Below are 20099 nucleotides of genomic sequence, written 5' to 3'. Positions count from 1 at the left end.
GCACCCTGGGCGCGTTCCCGTGGGTCTGGAATTTCGGGGGACCCCACATGGAGTCGCATCACTCAGTTCACACGGTGATTTTTATGAAACAAACACAAACACTAGAAAGAAGGTAATTCAAGCTTTTTGTATACAGCTGCAATGTTGGCGTAGTTTGGCATCGTTTGATACAATCCGACTTTTCTGTTTGGATGTATATCAACAGCTATAGTTACCACCCTGCCATCAACTTCGCAGTCTGCATATTAAGGTCTATCTACTCCCTCTGCATTATAGGTTGTGGCCTGGCCAGCCTTTTCTCCTCACAGATGAGTAAAAGCTGGGAACGAGGCTAGATTTAGGTGGTGTCAACACTGTATAATGCTTGCACACACCGGCACAATGGTACACACACACACACACACACACACACACACACACAGTACATGGCTCTGGGCACACCTCCTAAACTGTCACATTAAGGTATTAGCTGCAGCTGCGTTGCTTTACTAAGTATTCCTCAGGGATAATACCGGGGCATAAACATGAGAATCCCCCAAGGCATAATATAACGTGCATATAAAGGCCTTGAGTAGCTCCCCGAGCCGCCCACTCCGCTCGGGCTCCGTGTGGAAGGACTGGAGTGTCATGTGCCCTGGAATAATAGGCCGTGCCTCATTGAGCAAGCTCATTGGAACTTCCTCACGGAGTGAAAAGCGAGTGGTTTAGCCAAATTGAATGCGATTCATGTAATTTTCTTTTGGAGGGGTTAGTATAAGAGGCGGGCTGGGCTGCTATTACATTATTACATTAGGTGAGGAGAGAATTACATAGGCGAGAGTCAATATCGCGGCTACTCGTGCGTTAACGAGGCACTTATATGGTGCTTTGGCTGAGATCGCGTTTCAATCACTCCCCGCCCCGATCGTCGTCTCAGGTGACTCGCTTTCTATGAAACGTCGTTCTGTAAATGAGGACAAATGGTCGAATTAAAATGGCGTCCCTTCGATTTCTTTTTAGGCCACAACCGAGCCCCCCAGATCCATTGCTAATTGAGAATTTCAATCATAACAAATAGCAGAGAGAGAGAGAGAGAGAGACCACAGTTAGACAGGCTTCCACGTTAATTAACCCATTCTGAACGGGCACCCATTTTGGTGTCGGCATAATGTTATGCTTTAGCTATTTAAAAATAGCAGATCTACAAGCTCATATCGCGCCACCGAGTGGCGCGATACGAGCTTGTAGGTCTGCTATTTTTGAAAAAAATCGAAGAACGACTGACATTTTTAGAATCTGATCTCAGGTCAGAATGGGTTAATCAGACCAGTGTGTGTCCAGCGAAAAACTCGTATGAATCTGATCTCAGGTCAGAATGTGTTAAGTATCCTATCTGAGCGGATCCAGTCGAGCTTGTTGTCAGAAATGTGCTCACGGGAGCAGGGCTGAGTTTTCACTCGGGCACAACTTGCATCTCATTTTTCCTCCGGAAAGAAATGGGATATATTTCACAATGGGATGTGACATTTTGACGCTGCAACGTGGAGCGTATATAACATCTTTGAACGCAACACTGCTATATTAGGCGATATGTCCGAATGCAAGAGCGTAGAACTTAACCACTTTAAAGCCGTCTAGACTTAGTACATTTTGACCTGAGCTGGCTGGCTGGCTCACCCTCATCGTGAGCTTGTAAATCTGCCACTTATGGTTAATGATCCCACCAGAATAATGTGACCCAGCTCCACTGAGGGGCTGCCATCTCTGCAGCCTCCAGCCTTTCACCAGGAGAAAAACTGCATATTTTTACAGCACAGATAAGACATCTCACATACTGCAGGGGGGGGGGGGGTTCTCAATGTTTTGGGACCGGGGACCCCCGCCCCGCCCCCTCCCGACCCCCAATATAAATTGACTGCTAGATTGAGATTTAGAGATCAGATTCATACGAGGTTTCCACGAGACACACACTGGTCTGATGAACCCATTCTGACCTGAGATCAGATTCTAAAAAATGTCAGTCGTTCTTCGATTTTCTTCAAAAATAGCAGACCTGCAAGCTCGTAGCGCGCCACTCGGTGGGGCGCTATGTGTGTGTGTGTGTGTGTGTGCGTGTGTGTGTGCGTGCGCATGTGTGCGTGCGTGCGTGCATGCGTGCATGTGCAAGCAAGAGCATGTGTGTGACAAAATGTTAGGAAGGGACTACTAGTGGACAAGAGATCCAGTCAACCATAGAGAAGATGGCCAAAGACAGATAACATCAAATATCCCTGAAGAGTTTCTAATACATGATAAATATTTAATCAAGATCCTCTTAGCAGCAAGTAAAAAAGCAATCACACGACGCTGGTGCCAGCAGGACCCACCAACGAAAGATCAATGGATGGACATTATTGAGGAACTGTATGTTATGGAAAAACTAACATTCATACTTAGACTACAAGAGGATAAGTTCTATAAAAAGTGGGAAAAGTGGAATCTCTTCTCTCAGCCTAGCGATATTGCAATAGGATTTCATTGAATGTTTTTTGTAATATGAAAAATGCAGCCTTTTTTTTCTTTTACTTTTTGTCTTTTTCTTTTCTTTTTCTTTCCGTATAGTCTTGTCAGTTGTTTTTTTTCTTGTCTGTTCTTCCTTCAATAAAAATTAAGTAAAAAAAAAAAAAAAGACAGATAACATCAGAGCTAGCCGGCGTAATGGGGGATAAATAAATCATCTGTAGATTTAGTCGACGAAAAACTAGACTAACACTAAAACCTTCCAGGTGACTATAGAATGACTGGTGACTGAAACTAAATGAAAACTAAAAATCTAAATGGGCTGCCTTGCCAAAAACAACACTGCATGTATAAAAGGAAACCTTATTACCGTTGACGACCACAGCGATGTCCACAAAGTCGATCTCGCCGCGCGCCTCCACGCTGGCCTCACAGCGGTACACGCCCTCGTCCGCCTTGGTCACCTGCTGCAGCTGAAGGTTGTTATTGGCCAACACCTGGTACCTGCCTGAGAGAGAGAGAGAGAGAGAGGGAGAGAGAGAGAGGGGAGAGAGGGGGGGTCGCGGGGGAGATAAGAAAGTTAGGGAAATATAGCGAGTCAGAACCGCAATCTCCCTTCTTCAATATTCCGTCTGTCAATCTTCACACACTGAGCAGAGATAAAACACTGGTAATTATACCAGCACCGCAACTAATCTCCAGTCTTCCTCCGCCGTGGCCACTTTGAGATTGGCCAGGTCGAACTTCTACAACCGTGGCGAAGATGTTTATACCACAAACCACCCCCCTTGCCCCGTGAAACCCTTTTCAAATTAATCAAAAAGAGACAGGAGAACTAAAGAGATATCCATCTCCAACTTTTCATCATGGCCTAGCTGCACGGCTGCTGGGGGATTTTCATTTAAATGAGAAATAAATCAGTCCTTCTGACCGGCGCTCTGACCCGACATAATATGTCTGAAGGTTAGATGGAGGCAGGGGGAGTGGAAGAAGTACTCTGATGTTTTACTTCACTACATTAACATATATATTATGTGTGTCCCTTTAAGATAGGTTCAGTGCAACTGAGGTCTGTGACATTGAAATATACCAAATTGTTATTACTAGTCTGTACCGGTACTGCGCCCGGGTGCGTTTGTAATTGACTAATAAATAAATTAATAATCATTAATGTGTCAAATCGAAAAAAGGGCTTCGTTACGCCCTCCACATGCATATGGTCAATGCCTGTGTGAAAAGTGGGAGTGATTGGTGCAGGCAGTAAGGAGTTACGGCACTGTTTCTGACACACAGACAGACACACACTCAGACATTCGGTTAATTATAGTATGATACAATACTAATAATTTTGCTGTCCAGCAGAAACCAGCTAACTCCAGTTTCAGATAATTATTTCCATTAATGAAATGAGTGTGTCGCTGCTCAACAGCGCCACTTTAGGTCACCCGGCGGTATTGCAGCTGCTGCTATAGTCTAAACATATAGGGGGCATACATAATTAGGGACACACAAAGCCAGTCATTGGAGCGGTGTGCTCCGCTCAGAAAATAATACATAAGGTCTTCTTCATTTCCTGAAAAGTTCATATTTTTCATTTCCTGAAAACAAAATGGAGTCAGACGATTTCTGCCCGACAGCAGAGATATATCCAGATATATTAACTCATTCTGACCGGGCACCCATTTTGGTATTAGCATCATGTTATGCTTTATCTATTGAAAAATAGCAGACCTACAAGCTCGTATCGCGCCACCGAGTGGCGCGATACGAGCTTGTAGGTCTGCCATTTTTGAAAAAAATCGAAGAACGACTGACATTTTTAGAATCTGATCTCAGGTCAGAATGGGTTCATCAGACCAGTGTGTGTCCAGTGGAAAACCTCGTATGAATCTGATCTCAGGTCAGAATGGGTTAAGCATTCTGAGGCATCCCTGGACTTGTGTCAAGGTTTCTGCTGCATGGCCCCTATAGCAGTCAAAGCAAAATACCTTCCTTTCATGCGGTTTGTTCTCTGCGCACACACGCAAGCGCACGTGCACGCGCACACGCACACAGTCTAGAGATGCAGAGAGAGCTCTCACTTTCATTCACTTCATCCTGCCTTTGCATTAACCTGTGACCTTCATTAGCCTAGTGATTGAAACATTAACCCATTCTGAACGGGCACCCATTTTGGTGTCGGCATCATGTCGTGCTTTAGCTATTGAAAAATAGCAGACCTACAAGCTCGTATCGCGCCACTCGGTGGCGCGATACGAGCTTGTAGGTCTGCTATTTTTGAAAAATCGAAGAACGACTGACATTTTTAGAATCTGATCTCAGGTCAGAATGGGTTCGTCAGACCAGCGTGTGTCCAGTGGAAACCTCGTATGAATCTGATCTCAGGTCAGAATAGAATGGGTTAAGCTGCTACACAGCGTCCGTGACATGCCAATGGATCACAGTCGACCAACGTGGCGCGCGCACGCACGCACACGAGCAGCTTTCTGCCTCGTAAAGGCATATACAGGTCCAGTGGGGGCCCTATAAAATCTTGTGAAATATATTTAAAAATATATACGGTGAATAAAATATATGTAAAAGAAATATATATATACGGTAAATAAGAATTAAAATATGCTTAAAAGTAAGTAAGTCAGTCAGTAGGCTAAGTAAGTAAGTAAGTACAGTAAGTAAGTAAAAACAAGAAATGATCACAGTGATATTTGTCAGGTGAAAGAAGTGCTGGCTTCTTTATTCAGCCCATTCTGACCTGAGATCAGATTCATACGAGGTTTCCGCTGGACACACACTGGTCTGACTAACCCATTCTGACCTGAGATCAGATTCTAAAAAATGTTCTTCGATAAAAAAAAAAAAACAGCAGACCTACAAGCTCGTATCGCGCCACTCGGTGGCGCGATATGAGCTTGTAGATCTGCTATTTTTCAATAGCTAAAGCATAACATGATGCTGACACCAAAATGGGTGCCCGGTCAGAATGGGTTAGTAATGAACGCTCCTCTCAACCGGCCGGTCTCAATCATAACATTACGTTACATAACATTGGGTGTCTCTAAAGATGTCTGTTACCTGCTTCCTGTTTCCTGGTCATTTGACCTGAGTAACCAATAGATGACAGCAGCGTGTGTGGCAGCCAATCAGGACTAGGGTCCTCAGTATGACTCATGTATGACTTAGGTGGTCTTTACGCTGTAAATACACTGTCAATCTGACAGCTGCCTTCATGCTTAAATATAAGTAAGACGCGCAAACGCGGGAAGCGAACGCAGCTCGTAAATGGCAATAACAACAATTAGAATAAATTACATACTTTTTTAAGGTTTTCTTTTTAAAGTTCTCTTTTTTGTGTTTTTTTAAGATTTTATTTTTAAGTTAAGTTATTTTTAAGTTAAGTTATTTTTAAGTTATTTTTAAGTTAAGTTTTTTGTGTTTTTTTAAGTTTAAGATTTTATTTTTAAGTTAAGTTTTTTGAATTTAAGTGTTTTTAAAGTTTTTTTTTAAGGGTTAGGGTTAGGGTTAGGGTTTTTGTGTTTTTTTTAAGATTTTATTTTTAAGTTAAGTTTTTTGAAGTTAAGTGTTTTTAAAGTTTTTTTTTAAGTTAAGTTTTTTCTTTTTAAGTTAAGTTTTTTTTAAGTTAAGTTGTGAGTGTGTGTGTGTGTGTGTGTGTGTGTGTGTGTGTGTGTGTGTGTGTGTGTGTGAGTGCGTGCGTGCGTGCGTGTGTGTGTTTTGTGTGATACAGCTGCGCCCTCTGGTGGCGGGCGGGTGGTGTAACAGCGGGACAGACAGACACACGGACACACAGACATGATCTGCAGGGTCTCATAGTTAGTGCTCCTTGCGTTCGCAACCACTGTCAGCAAAGGTGTAACTATTTGAGTTGTTCTCATCTTAGGACTATTAGAATAGCGTGTCTGTCTCCTTTTGCGTAACTCCAACCTTAGAAGGACATGTTGAATAAAACATCTGTTACTGAATGTCTATTTGCTGTTGTAAATGAAGACGGGCTGGGGAATAAAGGGGGGTGGATCCATTGACGAGGGGAGAGAACTGGAACGCAGTAATGCTACCATTTTGCTGTACCGACTGAGAACTCTGAATAAAGATGACGACGCCTGAATCTTGATGCCCGGAGTCCTGCTTCTTTCTTATGCTTATTATTATTATTGAGACCAAGAATTCCCACTACAACACGAGAATGGTATTCATAGAAAACGGCAAAAATAAAGTATCGCTTGCCGGTGTCCCTTTAGACGAGAACGGTGTTTTTCAGGTGAAAACGCAACAAAGTGAAAACACATTCCAGGGGTGGAAATCTTTGAGAACGCAGTTTCCTCCCGTCTCCATGGAAACTATAGGCAAAACAGTGAATCCGCGAAACTTATGACATAACGGCTCACGTTGGCTCACAAGTTCACAACGCATGTTAATTTAACCCTCTTGCCGCCATTGCCGAAGCCCTTCGGCAATTGAAGCCTAATTTTGATATTAACACTTGCCGCCATTGCCGAAGCCCTTCGGCAATTGCACTTTTATAGTGCGTTTGATCGATCGAGCCATAATGCTACTCACGTTAGCCGGTTAGCTAGCAGTGTTGTTAGCACTGCACTGGATCGTTCATCTTAGATCGCCGTCGCCATAAGAATCCATTCTATCCGTTTCTTTCAATCGCCTGTATCTCCTATTCCTTGTCCCAGATGGCATTTTTGGTCAAAACAGCGTTTCTTTGACGGCACGAGCCGACGTTGTGGAGTGCTAAAATGTACCGGCAATGATCCGATGATGTAAACAAAGGTTGTCTTGGCAACGTAAAGCTGGCAGGGATAAGCCCACTTCCGGTTGAGGCAAAATGTGGCTTTTCAAAATAAGAGCTCAAATTAAAAAAATGCTGGCGTGAATTAGATCCTAATTTCTCAATAAATGGTGGCAGTAAATGGGTTACATTGCACAAGCCGCAGGCAGAGCGCTCATCAGCGCTCTGCCTGCATGCTCTGGGCTGCCTGTCAGCCTGTCTGTCACTCCATGCGTTATAGTAAGCAGGCAGCGAGCGACGGCCGCAACCCCGGTGTGGTCTGGAAGCGTCATTCAAACCCCCGATAGCTGGGGAACGCAACGGGACTTTTTCACTGTCTGCTATACATTTCATGAGCTTTCACTGTAGTCAGGTTTCACCTGACAAAACAACTTTGAGTACGGTATAAGTAAGAACTAAAGTAAAAAACTTCTGACCGGGCACCCATTTTGGTGTCAGCATCATGTTATGCTTTAGCTATTTAAAAATAGCAGATCTACAAGCTCGTATCGCGCCACCGAGTGGCGCGATACGAGCTTGTAGGTCTGCTATTTTTTGAAAAATCGAAGAGCGACTGACATTTTTTAGAATCTGATCTCAGGTCAGAATGGGTCCATCAGACCAGTGTGTGTCCGGCGGAAACCTCGTATGAATCTGATCTCAGATCAGAATGGGTTAATATAAGCTGCTCTTACCGTGGTGGTCCCCCGCGGTGATCTCTCTGTTCTGGTAGTACCACACCACCAGGGGCACCGGTGAGCTGATGACATCACACACCACCTCCGCCGTCTCGCCGTGGCGGAACTCCTGCGGCGACGGCACCTCCCGGAAGGTCAGCCGCTCTGTGAGCGAGCACACACACACAGACACACACACACACACACACACAGACACACACACACACACACACACACACACACACGCACACACAGACACGCACACACACACATACACGCACGCACACGCACAAACAATAACATACACACACAAACACACACATCAATATTGTCACTATACCAGTGAGACGCCTGAGGGCGAGGTTTTGTTCTGTCTGCGTTAATTGTGTCAATACGTTGTTTATTATATTCGAATCACTTCGGGTAAAGCCCCGTTAAAGATCACCTTGCGGCTTGAATTCCAATCACCTGCATTTGTTGTTTGTTTTGCCAATAAATCTGATTCATTAGATATTGGTTGATGTTGTTTTTTAATGCACATTTGAAAACGTCTCTCGCTTTAATAACTGATATAAAAAAAGGAATGGGTTTTGGACATAGCAGGTTTCCACCTGTAAAAGCAACACAATTGGGTGCTTGCACAGCTTTCACAGCCTCTCTCTTTTTCACCGTGTGAGACAGGTGTGTGTGTGTGTGTGTGTGTGTGTGTGTGTGTGTGTGCGTGCGTGCACGCTCGCGTGTGCGTGCATGTGTCACTTGGCGAAGACAACTGTCAGATGTGATGGTGACGAGCCAATCCCCCCCACCCCGCAGAGCCATACAGCTGACGCACAGTGTTCACTGTCTCCGTTTTCTGCTGGCTTGCGTTTCGTTATGAAGGACTGGGGCACGCACGCACGCACGCACGCACACAAGCACACAAGCACACAAGCGCACAAGCGCACGCACACCGAGAGAGAGAGAAATATAGATACATAAACAGGGCGCCGGCAGGCAGGGCTCTCACACACACACACACACACACACGCACACACACACACGCTCCATTGATTGTCCACTACAGCTGCAGTACTTTTGTTTGTTTGTGTTTATTATTTATTGGGCCAGGTGCATGCTCTGATGCTCTCAGCTATTATTGTCAGATGTTACATCTAACGACAGCTGAGAGCCAACCATACCGGCGTGCACCAACCCGGTCTCATCCAAAACACCGTGAAATAACACGGATTATTGGCAATTCCGTACAATATATCTGTATTAGAAGGTAACAAGACTACTCGCCCCGTTTCTGTTTTCCTCCCAGAGTTTTCCCCAGTGAGGGGTGGGAGAGGCTGGACAGCAGACGGCTGGACTTTGAATTTCTCTAACTATAAACTTTCATGACAGCAGAACAGCCTAAAGCTACTACAGTGAAGTCTGTTCACAGAAGTTGTTGTAGGATATGTGGGGATTTATCTGACGAGGTACCATTTGAGGGGGAAAAACCTTACATATACTAAATAATACTAAATTGTTTATAGGTTCAATATAAGTCAAATAATATAGCCTTTCCACAGGAGTATCTTTTTATATTTTTCCAAAAAGAATACAAACAGCCAATAGCATATTACAAAGTTATCCCCCTCACTGGGGGAAAATTCCGGGAGGAAAAACGGGCAAGCACCGGGGCGAGTAGTCCAGTATTCTATTAGAAGACCCCAAAATCCGTTCGTGCGTGCATATTTATATTTATTTATTTATATGTGTATAACTCACGATAGATCTCCAGCACCACGGTGGCCTCCTGGCTCCGCCCCCCGGCGTCGGTCGCCTGGCAGCGGTAGATGCCGGCGTCCTCCACCACGGCGTTGTAGATGATGAGGCGTGAGCGCGACGGCTCTGTGTGCAGCGCCACGCGGCGCGACGCCACCATGCTCTCACCCTGCGGGTTGAACCACTCCAGGTGTACCGGGTCACCGATGGCTATGGGGAGAGAGAGACAGAGACAGAGAGAGAGAGAGAGATAATGGTTAAAGTGGTTTAAAAGCTAAGGTGACACAGATGCGTTCCAGGTCTTAACCCATTCTGAACGGGCACCCATTTTGGTGTTGGCATCATGTTATGCTTTAGCTATTGAAAAATAGCAGATCTACAAGCTCATATCACGCCACCGAGTGGCGCGATACGAGCTTGTAGGTCTGCTATTTTTTGAAAAATCGAAGAACGACTGACATTTTTAGAATCTGATCTCAGGTCAGAATGGGTTCATCAGACCAGTGTGTGTCCAGTGGAAACCTTCGTATGAATCTGATCTCAGGTCAGAATGGGTTAATTGGTTCTTTTTTATACAATAATCATACTTGTACTTAGTTGACACCCACCCTGACAAGCACATTTTTTGTTTTTTGCCTCGTTTTCCACAAACAAATAGTGAAAAAATAGCCGAACTACAAGTTTAGTAGAATGGGTATTTTTCTTAGAGGTATTAAAGAAGGTCCTTAAAAGTCCTTATACTGTACATTGTCATTTTAGAAATGTGCATATCCCAAACTGAATGTATGTTGGTTTGTTTACTGTCGAGTGAGAAAACTATTTTGCACATTAACCCATTCTGAACGGGCACCCATTTTGGTGTTGGCATCATATTATGCTTCAGCTATTTAAAAATAGCAGATCTACAAGCTCATAGCGCGCCACCGAGTGGCGCGATACGAGCTTGTAGGTCTGCTATTTTTGAAAAATCGAAGAACGACTGACATTTTTTTTAATCTGATCTCAGGTCAGAATGGGTTAAGCAAATCATCGGTACTGTAGACTAGCTAACGCTGTGTTCACACAAACAGTGATTAACACTCAAACACTTGCAGCTGCGCGACGAGCTGTAAAAAGCTACAGGAAAAGGTGAAATTGTTGTTTTTGTTTCAACGTTTCCACTCGCTTTCTCTCTCCCTACAATTTAGTCCTGCTTGTACTGTAATTGGGGAAAGAAAAATAAATCTAGCTGACATTCAAGTTCTATTCATTTGAACACAAAGCCAAAAAATGTCAACGTCTTTCTCGCTCCCACACATGGACGTCGCCGACGCAGAGAGTGTTAACGATGACTCAAACGGATCACAGAACACCTTATACTTTTCCTCGCGGCTACAACGAATCATCTGCCTCCATCTAATCCTGTCCTCTGAACTCCTCTTCTCTCACACCAACTAACTTCATCTCCTCTTGACTTTCACTACATCATTAAATCTTCTCTTTGGTCTTCCTCTAGGCCTCCTGCCTGGCAGTTCCAACCTCAACGTCCTTCTACCGATATACTCACTATCCTTTCTCTCTACAACCCTCGTCTGTGTCACGGTCTGCATTTAGAGCATTTGGACTTTTTTGGATCTTCAGAGTTTTGTTTGTCACTGCCTCATGCTTTAATAAATAAGTTTATTTTGAATCTACTGTCAGGATACCAGGAAGCCTGAAACCAAATGCAGAGTCTCAAGACAGTAGATTCAAAATAAACTTATTTATTAAAGCATGAGGCAGTGACAAACAAAACTCAGAAGATCCAAAAAAAGTCCAAATTTGCTCTAAATGCCAAAATGCTAAAACTTTAGAAGCACAATGCAAAGCACAGAAAACATAGTCCAAAATCAACAAGTCCAAAATCAAACCTTCACAGGATTGGAGCACAAAACAAGGAACCAGGAACAACGGAACATACAGGGGAAAACAACATATGTACTGACAAAGAGTGTAAGCAGGGAGTCCAGTTATATAGGCAGGAGGTTAATGGCAAAGTGTTCACAGGTTTGTAATGGGAAGCACTGCTGGGCTGATGAGGGACTGTGAGCAGGTGTGTGGCAAGGACTGAGGGTAGGAATGGAGAGTGGGAGTGGCTGACGGGGAGATATGGTCTACAGACCGTGACAGTCTGTACAACATTTTAGTCTCTGCTATACCTCGATCGATCAAGCTTTGCTTCCTCTCTTTTCCTCTGTTTCGACCGTCTCTAAACCATACAACATATAGCTGGTCTCGCCACTGTCTGTCAATGGGTCTGGTCCACATAAGATTCGATACACCACCAAGATACCCCAATGTACCCGTCTAAATACTTCCTTAAAGACCACCACCCATAACACCAGAGGCAATTCAACAAAACCATGTGCAACCCAGATTCGGCACAAACAAGGAACTAAATTATTTTCGCTCCTATATGCCACCAAAATGTGGAACGCCCAAGAGTCATTAAGACATGTGAATCCCTTGACTCCTTCAAATGCGCTGTCAAAGGGCACCTACGGACCCCTGGCCCCCGTAAAATCTGAATCCCCCCACTGGCCCCCCTTTCCCCCCCCCCCCAATATACATGTTTCCCCACCTTGTGTGTATATTTGTACATCTCTAAATGTTATGATGAATTGACCATGGAGGACCCTATTGTAAACAAGCGTAATGCTTTTATGGTGTCGTCCACAGTTAACAGTTTTGTATTGAGTTGTGCTTGAAACATACTGTTAATTCTCCAATCTGTCAATCAATCAGTCAATCAATCAATCAATCGAAAGATACATACATTATCTCCTTTCCTTGCAAGTACATTTTTCTCAAGGACACACGTCTGTTCTTTGCATTCTCCTCAGTCGCAGTCTGTCTATCTTTGGTATGAATGTGTCTTCATTGACCAATGGGCTATGTCGCTATGATATATGCATGTGTGTGTGTGTGAGTGAAAGTGAGAGAAAGAGACAGGTAGCTATGATACAATACAGAGCCCACCGTGAGAGAGAGAGAAAGAGACAGGTAGTAGCTATGATACAATACAGAGATATTGCGTGCGCCCGTTGTGAGAGAGAGAGAGAGAGAGAGAGAGAGAGAGAGAGAGAGAGAGAGAGAGAGAGAGAGAGAGAGAGAGAGAGAGAGAGAGAGAGAGAGAGAGAGAGAACAGTGAGAGTGGGTGAGTGGGAGACTCCCCAGGAGATTTAAAGGTATATTCAGTGATTTTACTCAAAAAACCTTAGGTTTAGTTTTTGGCTGTGGGACCCAGCCTTTCGTCCAATCAGGATAGAGAGTCAAAAACGAAACCTAAGGTTTTTTGACCCCCAGGGGTTAACTGGGGACAGGGAGGAACTCCTTATATGGCCAGCACACTCTATAGTAGGGAGGATTATCACAACAAAACAAAAAAATAAGTGATATTTGAATTAAGTGAAATCACTGAATATACCTTTAAGAAGTTTTTTACTCATGTCATCTCGTCAACGTCGCAACACAAATAATACAAACTATGAAAAACCACGACATCAACTAATCAAATGAAATAGTGTGGTTTAAGCTGTATATGAAATACTTGCCATTGATATCGTGGTTGCAACTGTATTAATTGACGATCAAAAGCTCCGGATGCATAAGTCTGTACTGTGCTTGGGCTTAAAGCCAAACTGATTGTCAGTGGTGGTGGTTATATATACACTTAATATGTCAAGGAGTGGAGGAGTAGTTTTTCGAAGACTTTACACGGTATACTAGCAAGAGCTATATGGGTCTGTAGTTTTGTGGAATAATTTACTTTTAATGCGTGGCCCCCTGTGCCCCCCCACAAAATGACCGAAACTACTTAACAATTTACCAAAACCAGAGCAGAACTCCCACCACGGGACTCGGGCAATCAATACATACAATTGCAACCACATATTAATGGCAAGTATTTAATACTGACAGACAGACAGACAGACAGACAGACAGACAGACAGACAGACAGACAGACAGACAGACAGACAGACAGACAGACAGACAGACAGACAGACAGACAGACAGACGGACAGACGGACATCGCTCCTCATTGAAATGTGTTCAATGGGGAGCATGACTATGTTCCCGCAAGCCTGAAGAGTCATTCATAATAATTATAAAACATAAAAACATAAAACATCTGAACTTTTATTGTACCATGTTTACAGTGTCACAGTCACTATCTCTGCCACTCCAGATATACAAGGTCTGCACCCTCCTTGGATATTTTTAAAAGCAGACTAAAAACACAGCTGTTCTCCCAGGCCTTTTATAAATGAACCTCCTTGCCTTGGATAAAATGGTTGGACAGTTAAATGTGCTCCTTTCCTCCGCCACTGTCCTCCTGTTTGTATATACTTGATGCCTTGGCACTTTGGTCGGCCTTTGGCTGTTTTTAATGTAGTTCATGAATAAAATTGTCTTGACTTGAAATATTCTCCCCAGTGCCTTGACTGCGGCTGAAACCAAAGAAGACACATGCTGTCTGAACTGTTGGAGCCACACAGAGCACCGAGTTTCTGCCAACAAGTTGGTCTCTACTTGGAAGAAAACAAAAGCATAGGCCTTTGATACTGCCGCTCCTATAGGCTTTGGAACAGCCACATTGCCCTTCCATGTTAAGTGCTCATTCTACCAAGACTTCTCTGGCCTAAACATTGAATTAATCAATTGTAATCTACAGTACAGCCTTTCCACTCATAAATGAGACACACGTTTGAGCTGTAAAACATACAGTATGCTCACATTGGCCCTTCCTTGGCTTTTAGCCTACAATGAATGGCTGCCTGTGATCTAGCAGGCAGTCTCTAGCAGTGCACAGTCATTTGTTTAGTGGTAGTGTAGTGGTAATGATGTGGGGATAGATTTAAGCAATAAGCCACGAGAGGTCTCAGGTTACCGGGTATTTTACACTGCCTGGGAGCGTAGGCAGACCCGAGGCGCAGCCGAGGGTCTTCTACCTCCCAGCCAGTGTAAAATACCCGGTAAGCTGGGGCCTCGAGTGGCTTATTGCTTTTCTAAAACGGTTACAAACATATAGCAATATTAAAACTATTAAATTCACAAAAGTATCTACGCTTTGTGCCACCAGAGTGAGCGACCCAGAGCCAAAACACTTCCTTTTCCTTGTTTTGCTCCGCAAGTAGCCTATGTGACGGGAGAATAGCGCTTGATGTATTTACGGGGCTGCCTGGAGCCACACATTCACAGTCATATGAGCCGGGCGGTGCTTAGACGCCCGCACGGCATGTGTTTGTAAAGCAATCAAGCGCTCCCCTTCCCCAGTTCAGCTACAAGGCTGCAGTTTGATACAAAGTGATTGAAGGAGTGGGTTATCGGTGAAATTTACACCAGTCACGTGACGGTAACCAGCCAATCAGAATGAAGTATTGGGACTACCCGTTTTAGAAAGATAGATAGGTAGGAGCAGTGGCGTGCACAGACATTTAGAGGGGCAGGTGCTCAAGTGAAAAGAAAGGGCACCTTTTTGCAGCGCATTTTGGGGCGGGAACCCATTTTGGTGCTTTATAGCTATTGAAAAATAGCAGATCTACAAGCTCATAGCGCGCCACCGAGTGGCGCGCTACGAGCTTGTAGGTCTGCTATTTTTCTTAAAGCGAAGAACCACTGACATAGAAACATAGCTTTAGATTGTGGGGGGCCTAAATAATATAGTAGAAGCGTTTTTATTTTTTATCAACATTTGATCAATGTCACCATGGTCCACACACAAAAAATTAAAAAAAAAAAAAAAAAAAATCCCTTTTTTTTTTAAGCACATTTTCCAAAAGGGCAGGGGGTGCTCTAGCACCCCCTAGTGTCTATCTGTGCACGCCACTGGGTAGGAGGAGGCTGAGGCTCTATCGACAACAAAAGTGGCAGCATGATGTGTTGTGAGTTAGCCGAGTGGATCACTATTCGTCTCACAGTCGGGCAGAAACCTCTAACGTATTATTGTCCAAAAACAGGTACTTTTCAGCATTAAAAAAAAAAAACGGCCAAAGTAGCAGATCTACAAGCTTGCTTGAGGATCAAGCAAGGAGATAAGAGGTTTCTGTCCGATGGCGACGAGATATACAGTAGGGCTTAAGTAGTAACTGTGGTGGAAAGTAAGTACATGTACTGCATTTTTTTGTTTGTTTTTGTAGGCCTACTGTACAATGTACAATTTTGAGGTACTTTAACTTTACTGGAGTATTTTTAAATGTCAGCACCTTTACTTCTACTCCGCCACATTTCCCACTGGGAGGAGACCAAGGCGCAGTTGGAGGAAACACATCGACTCACTGGCCTTGGAACGTGTCGGAATCCCCCAGGAGGAAGTCACTAATGTGGGAGAGGGAGGTCTGGAGCTCTCTGGTGGAGCTGTTGCCCCCGCGACCCGACTACGGATAAGCAGTTGAAGATGGATGGATGGATGGATGGAAATTGTACTTTTACTCCACTACATTTGAATACTTTAGTTAAGTTACTTTGTAGATTTAGATTATTATCACAAAACATACATTAACCACTTCAGCCCTATACTGTATATAGACTTTGGCCATTTGAATATAGCTGATCTACAAGCATAGTGCTTTCTTAGTCTAGAGGGGCGGGTAGCGCATGGAGCAAGCGCTGCTTGCTTCACCAATCTGAGAATATTTGACATTGGGTAAAATAAAGTATACAATATGTTTAACGTTTAGTGATGGTGTCACAAAAAACATGCTTAGTGTTGAAACGGGACATTCTGTACTTTTACTTTTGGTACTACATTTTGACAATGATACTTTTGTACTTTTACTCAAGTACATTTGAGTACTTTCTCCACCACTGGGCTTAAGTAATGGTCTGCATTTCTATAGGGGCAGCAGCGGCAGTGGCTCAGGAGGTATACAGCGGTCATCTGCGGATCCGTGGGAAGAGTGGATGAAGAGATGAAGAAATGCTGAGCGGATTTAACCCATTCTGACCTGAGATCAGATTCATACGAGGTTTCCGCCGGACACACACTGGTCTGATGAACCCATTCTGACCTGAGATCAGATTCTAAAAAATGTCAGTCGTTCTTCGATTTTTCAAAAAATAGCAGAACTACAAGCTCGTATCGCGCCACTCGGTGGCGCGATATGAGCTTGTAGATCTGCTATTTTTCAATAGATAAAGCATAACATGATGCTGACACCCGGTCAGAATGGGTTAAGAGGCTGTGAGATGGACAGAAAAGCCCTATTCAGGCTGGACTCGTTTCATACTGGGGGGAAGCGGTAATGCAATTATTACCAGATCATCTCGCGGGTTCATTTTATTCTCATCCGAATTGGCCATGTGGGCATTTTGTACGGACTTTGCACTTTATCTCTTCTTCTTTCACCTGATTTTTTTAAAGCCCATTCTGACCGGGCACCCATTTTGGTGTAGTGAAATCATGTCGTGCTTTAGCTATTTAAAAATAGCAGATCTACAAGCTCATATCGCGCCACCGAGTGGCGCGATACGAGCTTGTATAGGTCTGCTATTTTTTGAAGAATCGAAGAGCGACTGACATTTTTTTAGAATCTGATCTCAGGTCAGAATGGGTTCATCAGACCCAGTGTGTTGTCCGGTGGAAACCTGGTATGAATCTGATCTCAGGTCAGAATGGGTTAAAGCCCAACTACAGCAGTGCTGTGCATAAGTATTTCTTTGTGAGGGGGGGGGGGGGAAGAGATTTCCTGCATGCATCTTTTCTCTCTTTCATCAATCGTGCAGGCATATACTCGAGGAAGCTTTTGCTATACGGCATATGCTTTGATCCTGCGCATAATTGAGCCAACCTCAGCATCGGTTGGAGTTATAATATCAAGGGGCTGTCAAAGTACTTACTGTATATCACAGCATTCTGCATGAAATGGACGGTCATGGCCGGAGCCCATTGGAACTCGCAGAATCTGAATGAGAATCATCTATATTGTCAAATCACATGTTTACAGGTGCAAAGAAGTGGCTGAATTTTATATTAACCCATTCTGACCTGAGATCAGATTCATACCAGGTTTCCGCCGGACACACACTGGTCTGATGAACCCATTCTGACCTGAGATCAGATTCTAGAAATGTCAGTCGTTCTTCGATTTAAAAAAAAATAGCAGACCTACAAGCTCGTATCGCGCCACTCGGTGGCGCGATATGAGCTTGTAGATCTGCTATTTTTCAATAGCTAAAGCATGACATGATGCTGACACCAAAATGGGTGCCCGTTCAGAATGGGTTAATTCCCCCCCTGTGCAAGCTCCATCATTTCTGTAGTACGCCATGCCAGTGGTTCCCAAACTTTTTCATGTCAAGGACCCCCAAATTGACACTAAAATAGCTCGCGGACCCCCATTTGAAAAGATATGCCAGGGACCCCGCAATGAGAGAAGATTTGTATGGCTCCAGCAGTGATTTTCAACCTGTTTAATTTCCAGGACCCCCCCCCAGTTTGACATGCATTAGTCTACGGACCCCCATTGAATAGCATTTCTATCTCTGGGACCCCAATTTTATATTGTAAAATCAATGCTAATTTAACTCTGAGAGCGTACAAATGGAACCATTTTGGTTCCATTTGTACACTCTCTGAGTTACAGGGCCATTTGGTTCCAAATGATCATTTAGCTGGGTCCCCCCTGGAACTCCCTCAAGTACCCCTGGGGGTCCCGGACCCCACTTTGGGAACCACTGCGCTATGCTATGAGAGGGAATACACTAGGTAGAGTGAGAGTTCCCACTAAGGCCCATTTGTCCACCGAAAGAACTTTGGTTCTAGTATTGGTTCTGTTCTACAATCTTGGAACCGGAAAATATTTTTTTTCCGGTTACAGTTCCGAACCAACTTTTAGGGTTCTGATTGAATCAATTAATTTTTAGTGGAAATTAACCCATTCAGGAAAGGGGACCTGTTTAAAGCATTATGTTATACTTGAAAAATCACACCAGTGTGAACCAAGTGGTGCAACTCCCGTCTATTGGTTCTCTGTATCGTTCCAATTTGTATCATTCAAATTTCTTCTCTGTATCGTTCCAATTTCTTCTCTGTATCGTTTGCGTCCAGCAGGTGGCAGCCATGTCACATACTTCTCTCGTTCCAATTTCACGCATGCGCACACCACTCGTGCTCACACAGGTACACACATCACAAACAGGTACACAGGTACACGGACATTGGTGGATGTAGAAGTGGTTGCACCACTTCAAAATAGCAGATCTACAAGCTCATAGCGCTGCTATTTTAGAAAAATCATTCAAATGTGTCGCAAATCTTTGAATATATATTCTTTTTAAGAGCTTTATTTTACGTTTTTTTTAAACTCAAATCGTTGTTTCTGGGGGGGTCCCTGGAACAACATATTTTCAAATTGGGGTTGGCGGGCCAATTATATATAATTGTTGGTTTTATTGACATGATATATTGAGTACTACTGATATAGTCCAGCGATCCGACATAGGGGTAAGGGGTTGGCAAATAAATACAACGTTGGGGCATGTGGAGTTTGCTTTGGAGTTGCCCCAAACTGCAAGTGCACATTTGAGTGAGGAGTCTGCTATAAACACAACGCAAGATAAATAGATAGCTATAAACACATGAGATCACGACACTGGTTATCGGTACTCGGTATCGGTATCAGCTAAAAGTGTACAGTATCAGGACATCCCTAACCCATTCTGACCTGAGATCAGATTCATACGAGGTTTCCGCCGGACACACACTGGTCTGATGAACCCATTCTGACCTGAGATCAGATTCTAAAAATGTCAGTCGCTCTTCGATTTTTCAAAAATAGCAGACCTACAAGCTCGTATCGCGCCACTCGGTGGCGCGATACGAGCTTGTAGATCTGCTATTTTTCAATAGCTAAAGCATAACATGATGCCAACACCAAAATGGGTGCCCGTTCAGAATGGGCTAAACTGAACACAGTGAAATGTTAGGTGGAACCAATGGGTAACAATATCGGCACTGGGTGATTTTGCGGCAGCTATTATGTTCCTGCTGCTATAGAACATATTACTGCAGAGACTGTTTAAATAGCCTGCTATAGTCACACTAGACAACACAGATGATTTTCTGAGCTCCCCCATGATAGTACATAGTCTACACACACAGTACCAATATCAAATAGGCTGCGCTCACTCATCCTACTGTCAATGAGTGGGTGGGGGTGCATGTACATTTCTTTCTTCTGTCTCTATGCTGTAAAAAGTCAAATCAAAGGCACACAGATCCAAGTCCAACTGGAGCTCAAGATCAAATATTGTCGCATGAAATATAGTCTGTCGTTGGAAGTTAACCAGCAAGCGGTGTGTGTGTGGAGTGCAGTGTTCATGCCAGAGAGAGAGAGAGAGAGAGAGAGAGAGAGCATCATGTTCTCAAACCTTTTAATGTC

General features: G+C 43.9%; 1 protein-coding gene across 1 annotated transcript in view; it reads right to left on the bottom strand.

Moving 5' to 3' along the window:
- Positions 1 to 20099, bottom strand: part of LOC310875769 (neural cell adhesion molecule 2-like) — a 116702-nt gene that overhangs the window by 79217 nt on the left and 17386 nt on the right. The window contains exons 2-4 of the mRNA XM_083789114.1: positions 9703 to 9909; positions 7966 to 8112; positions 2849 to 2986 (exon numbers count right to left, since the gene is read on the bottom strand). Of these exons, the coding sequence (XP_083645240.1) occupies positions 2849 to 2986; positions 7966 to 8112; positions 9703 to 9859 (442 nt within the window). The 5' untranslated portion in view covers positions 9860 to 9909. The remainder of the gene's footprint in view (positions 1 to 2848; positions 2987 to 7965; positions 8113 to 9702; positions 9910 to 20099) is intronic.

The sequence above is a fragment of the Protomyctophum parallelum genome (assembly GCF_964188405.1).
Source record: "Protomyctophum parallelum genome assembly, chromosome: 18".
Lineage (NCBI taxonomy): Eukaryota > Metazoa > Chordata > Actinopteri > Myctophiformes > Myctophidae > Protomyctophum > Protomyctophum parallelum.
The sequence above is the reverse complement of the archived record's forward strand: the minus strand, read 5'-3'. Positions and strand labels throughout refer to the sequence as shown.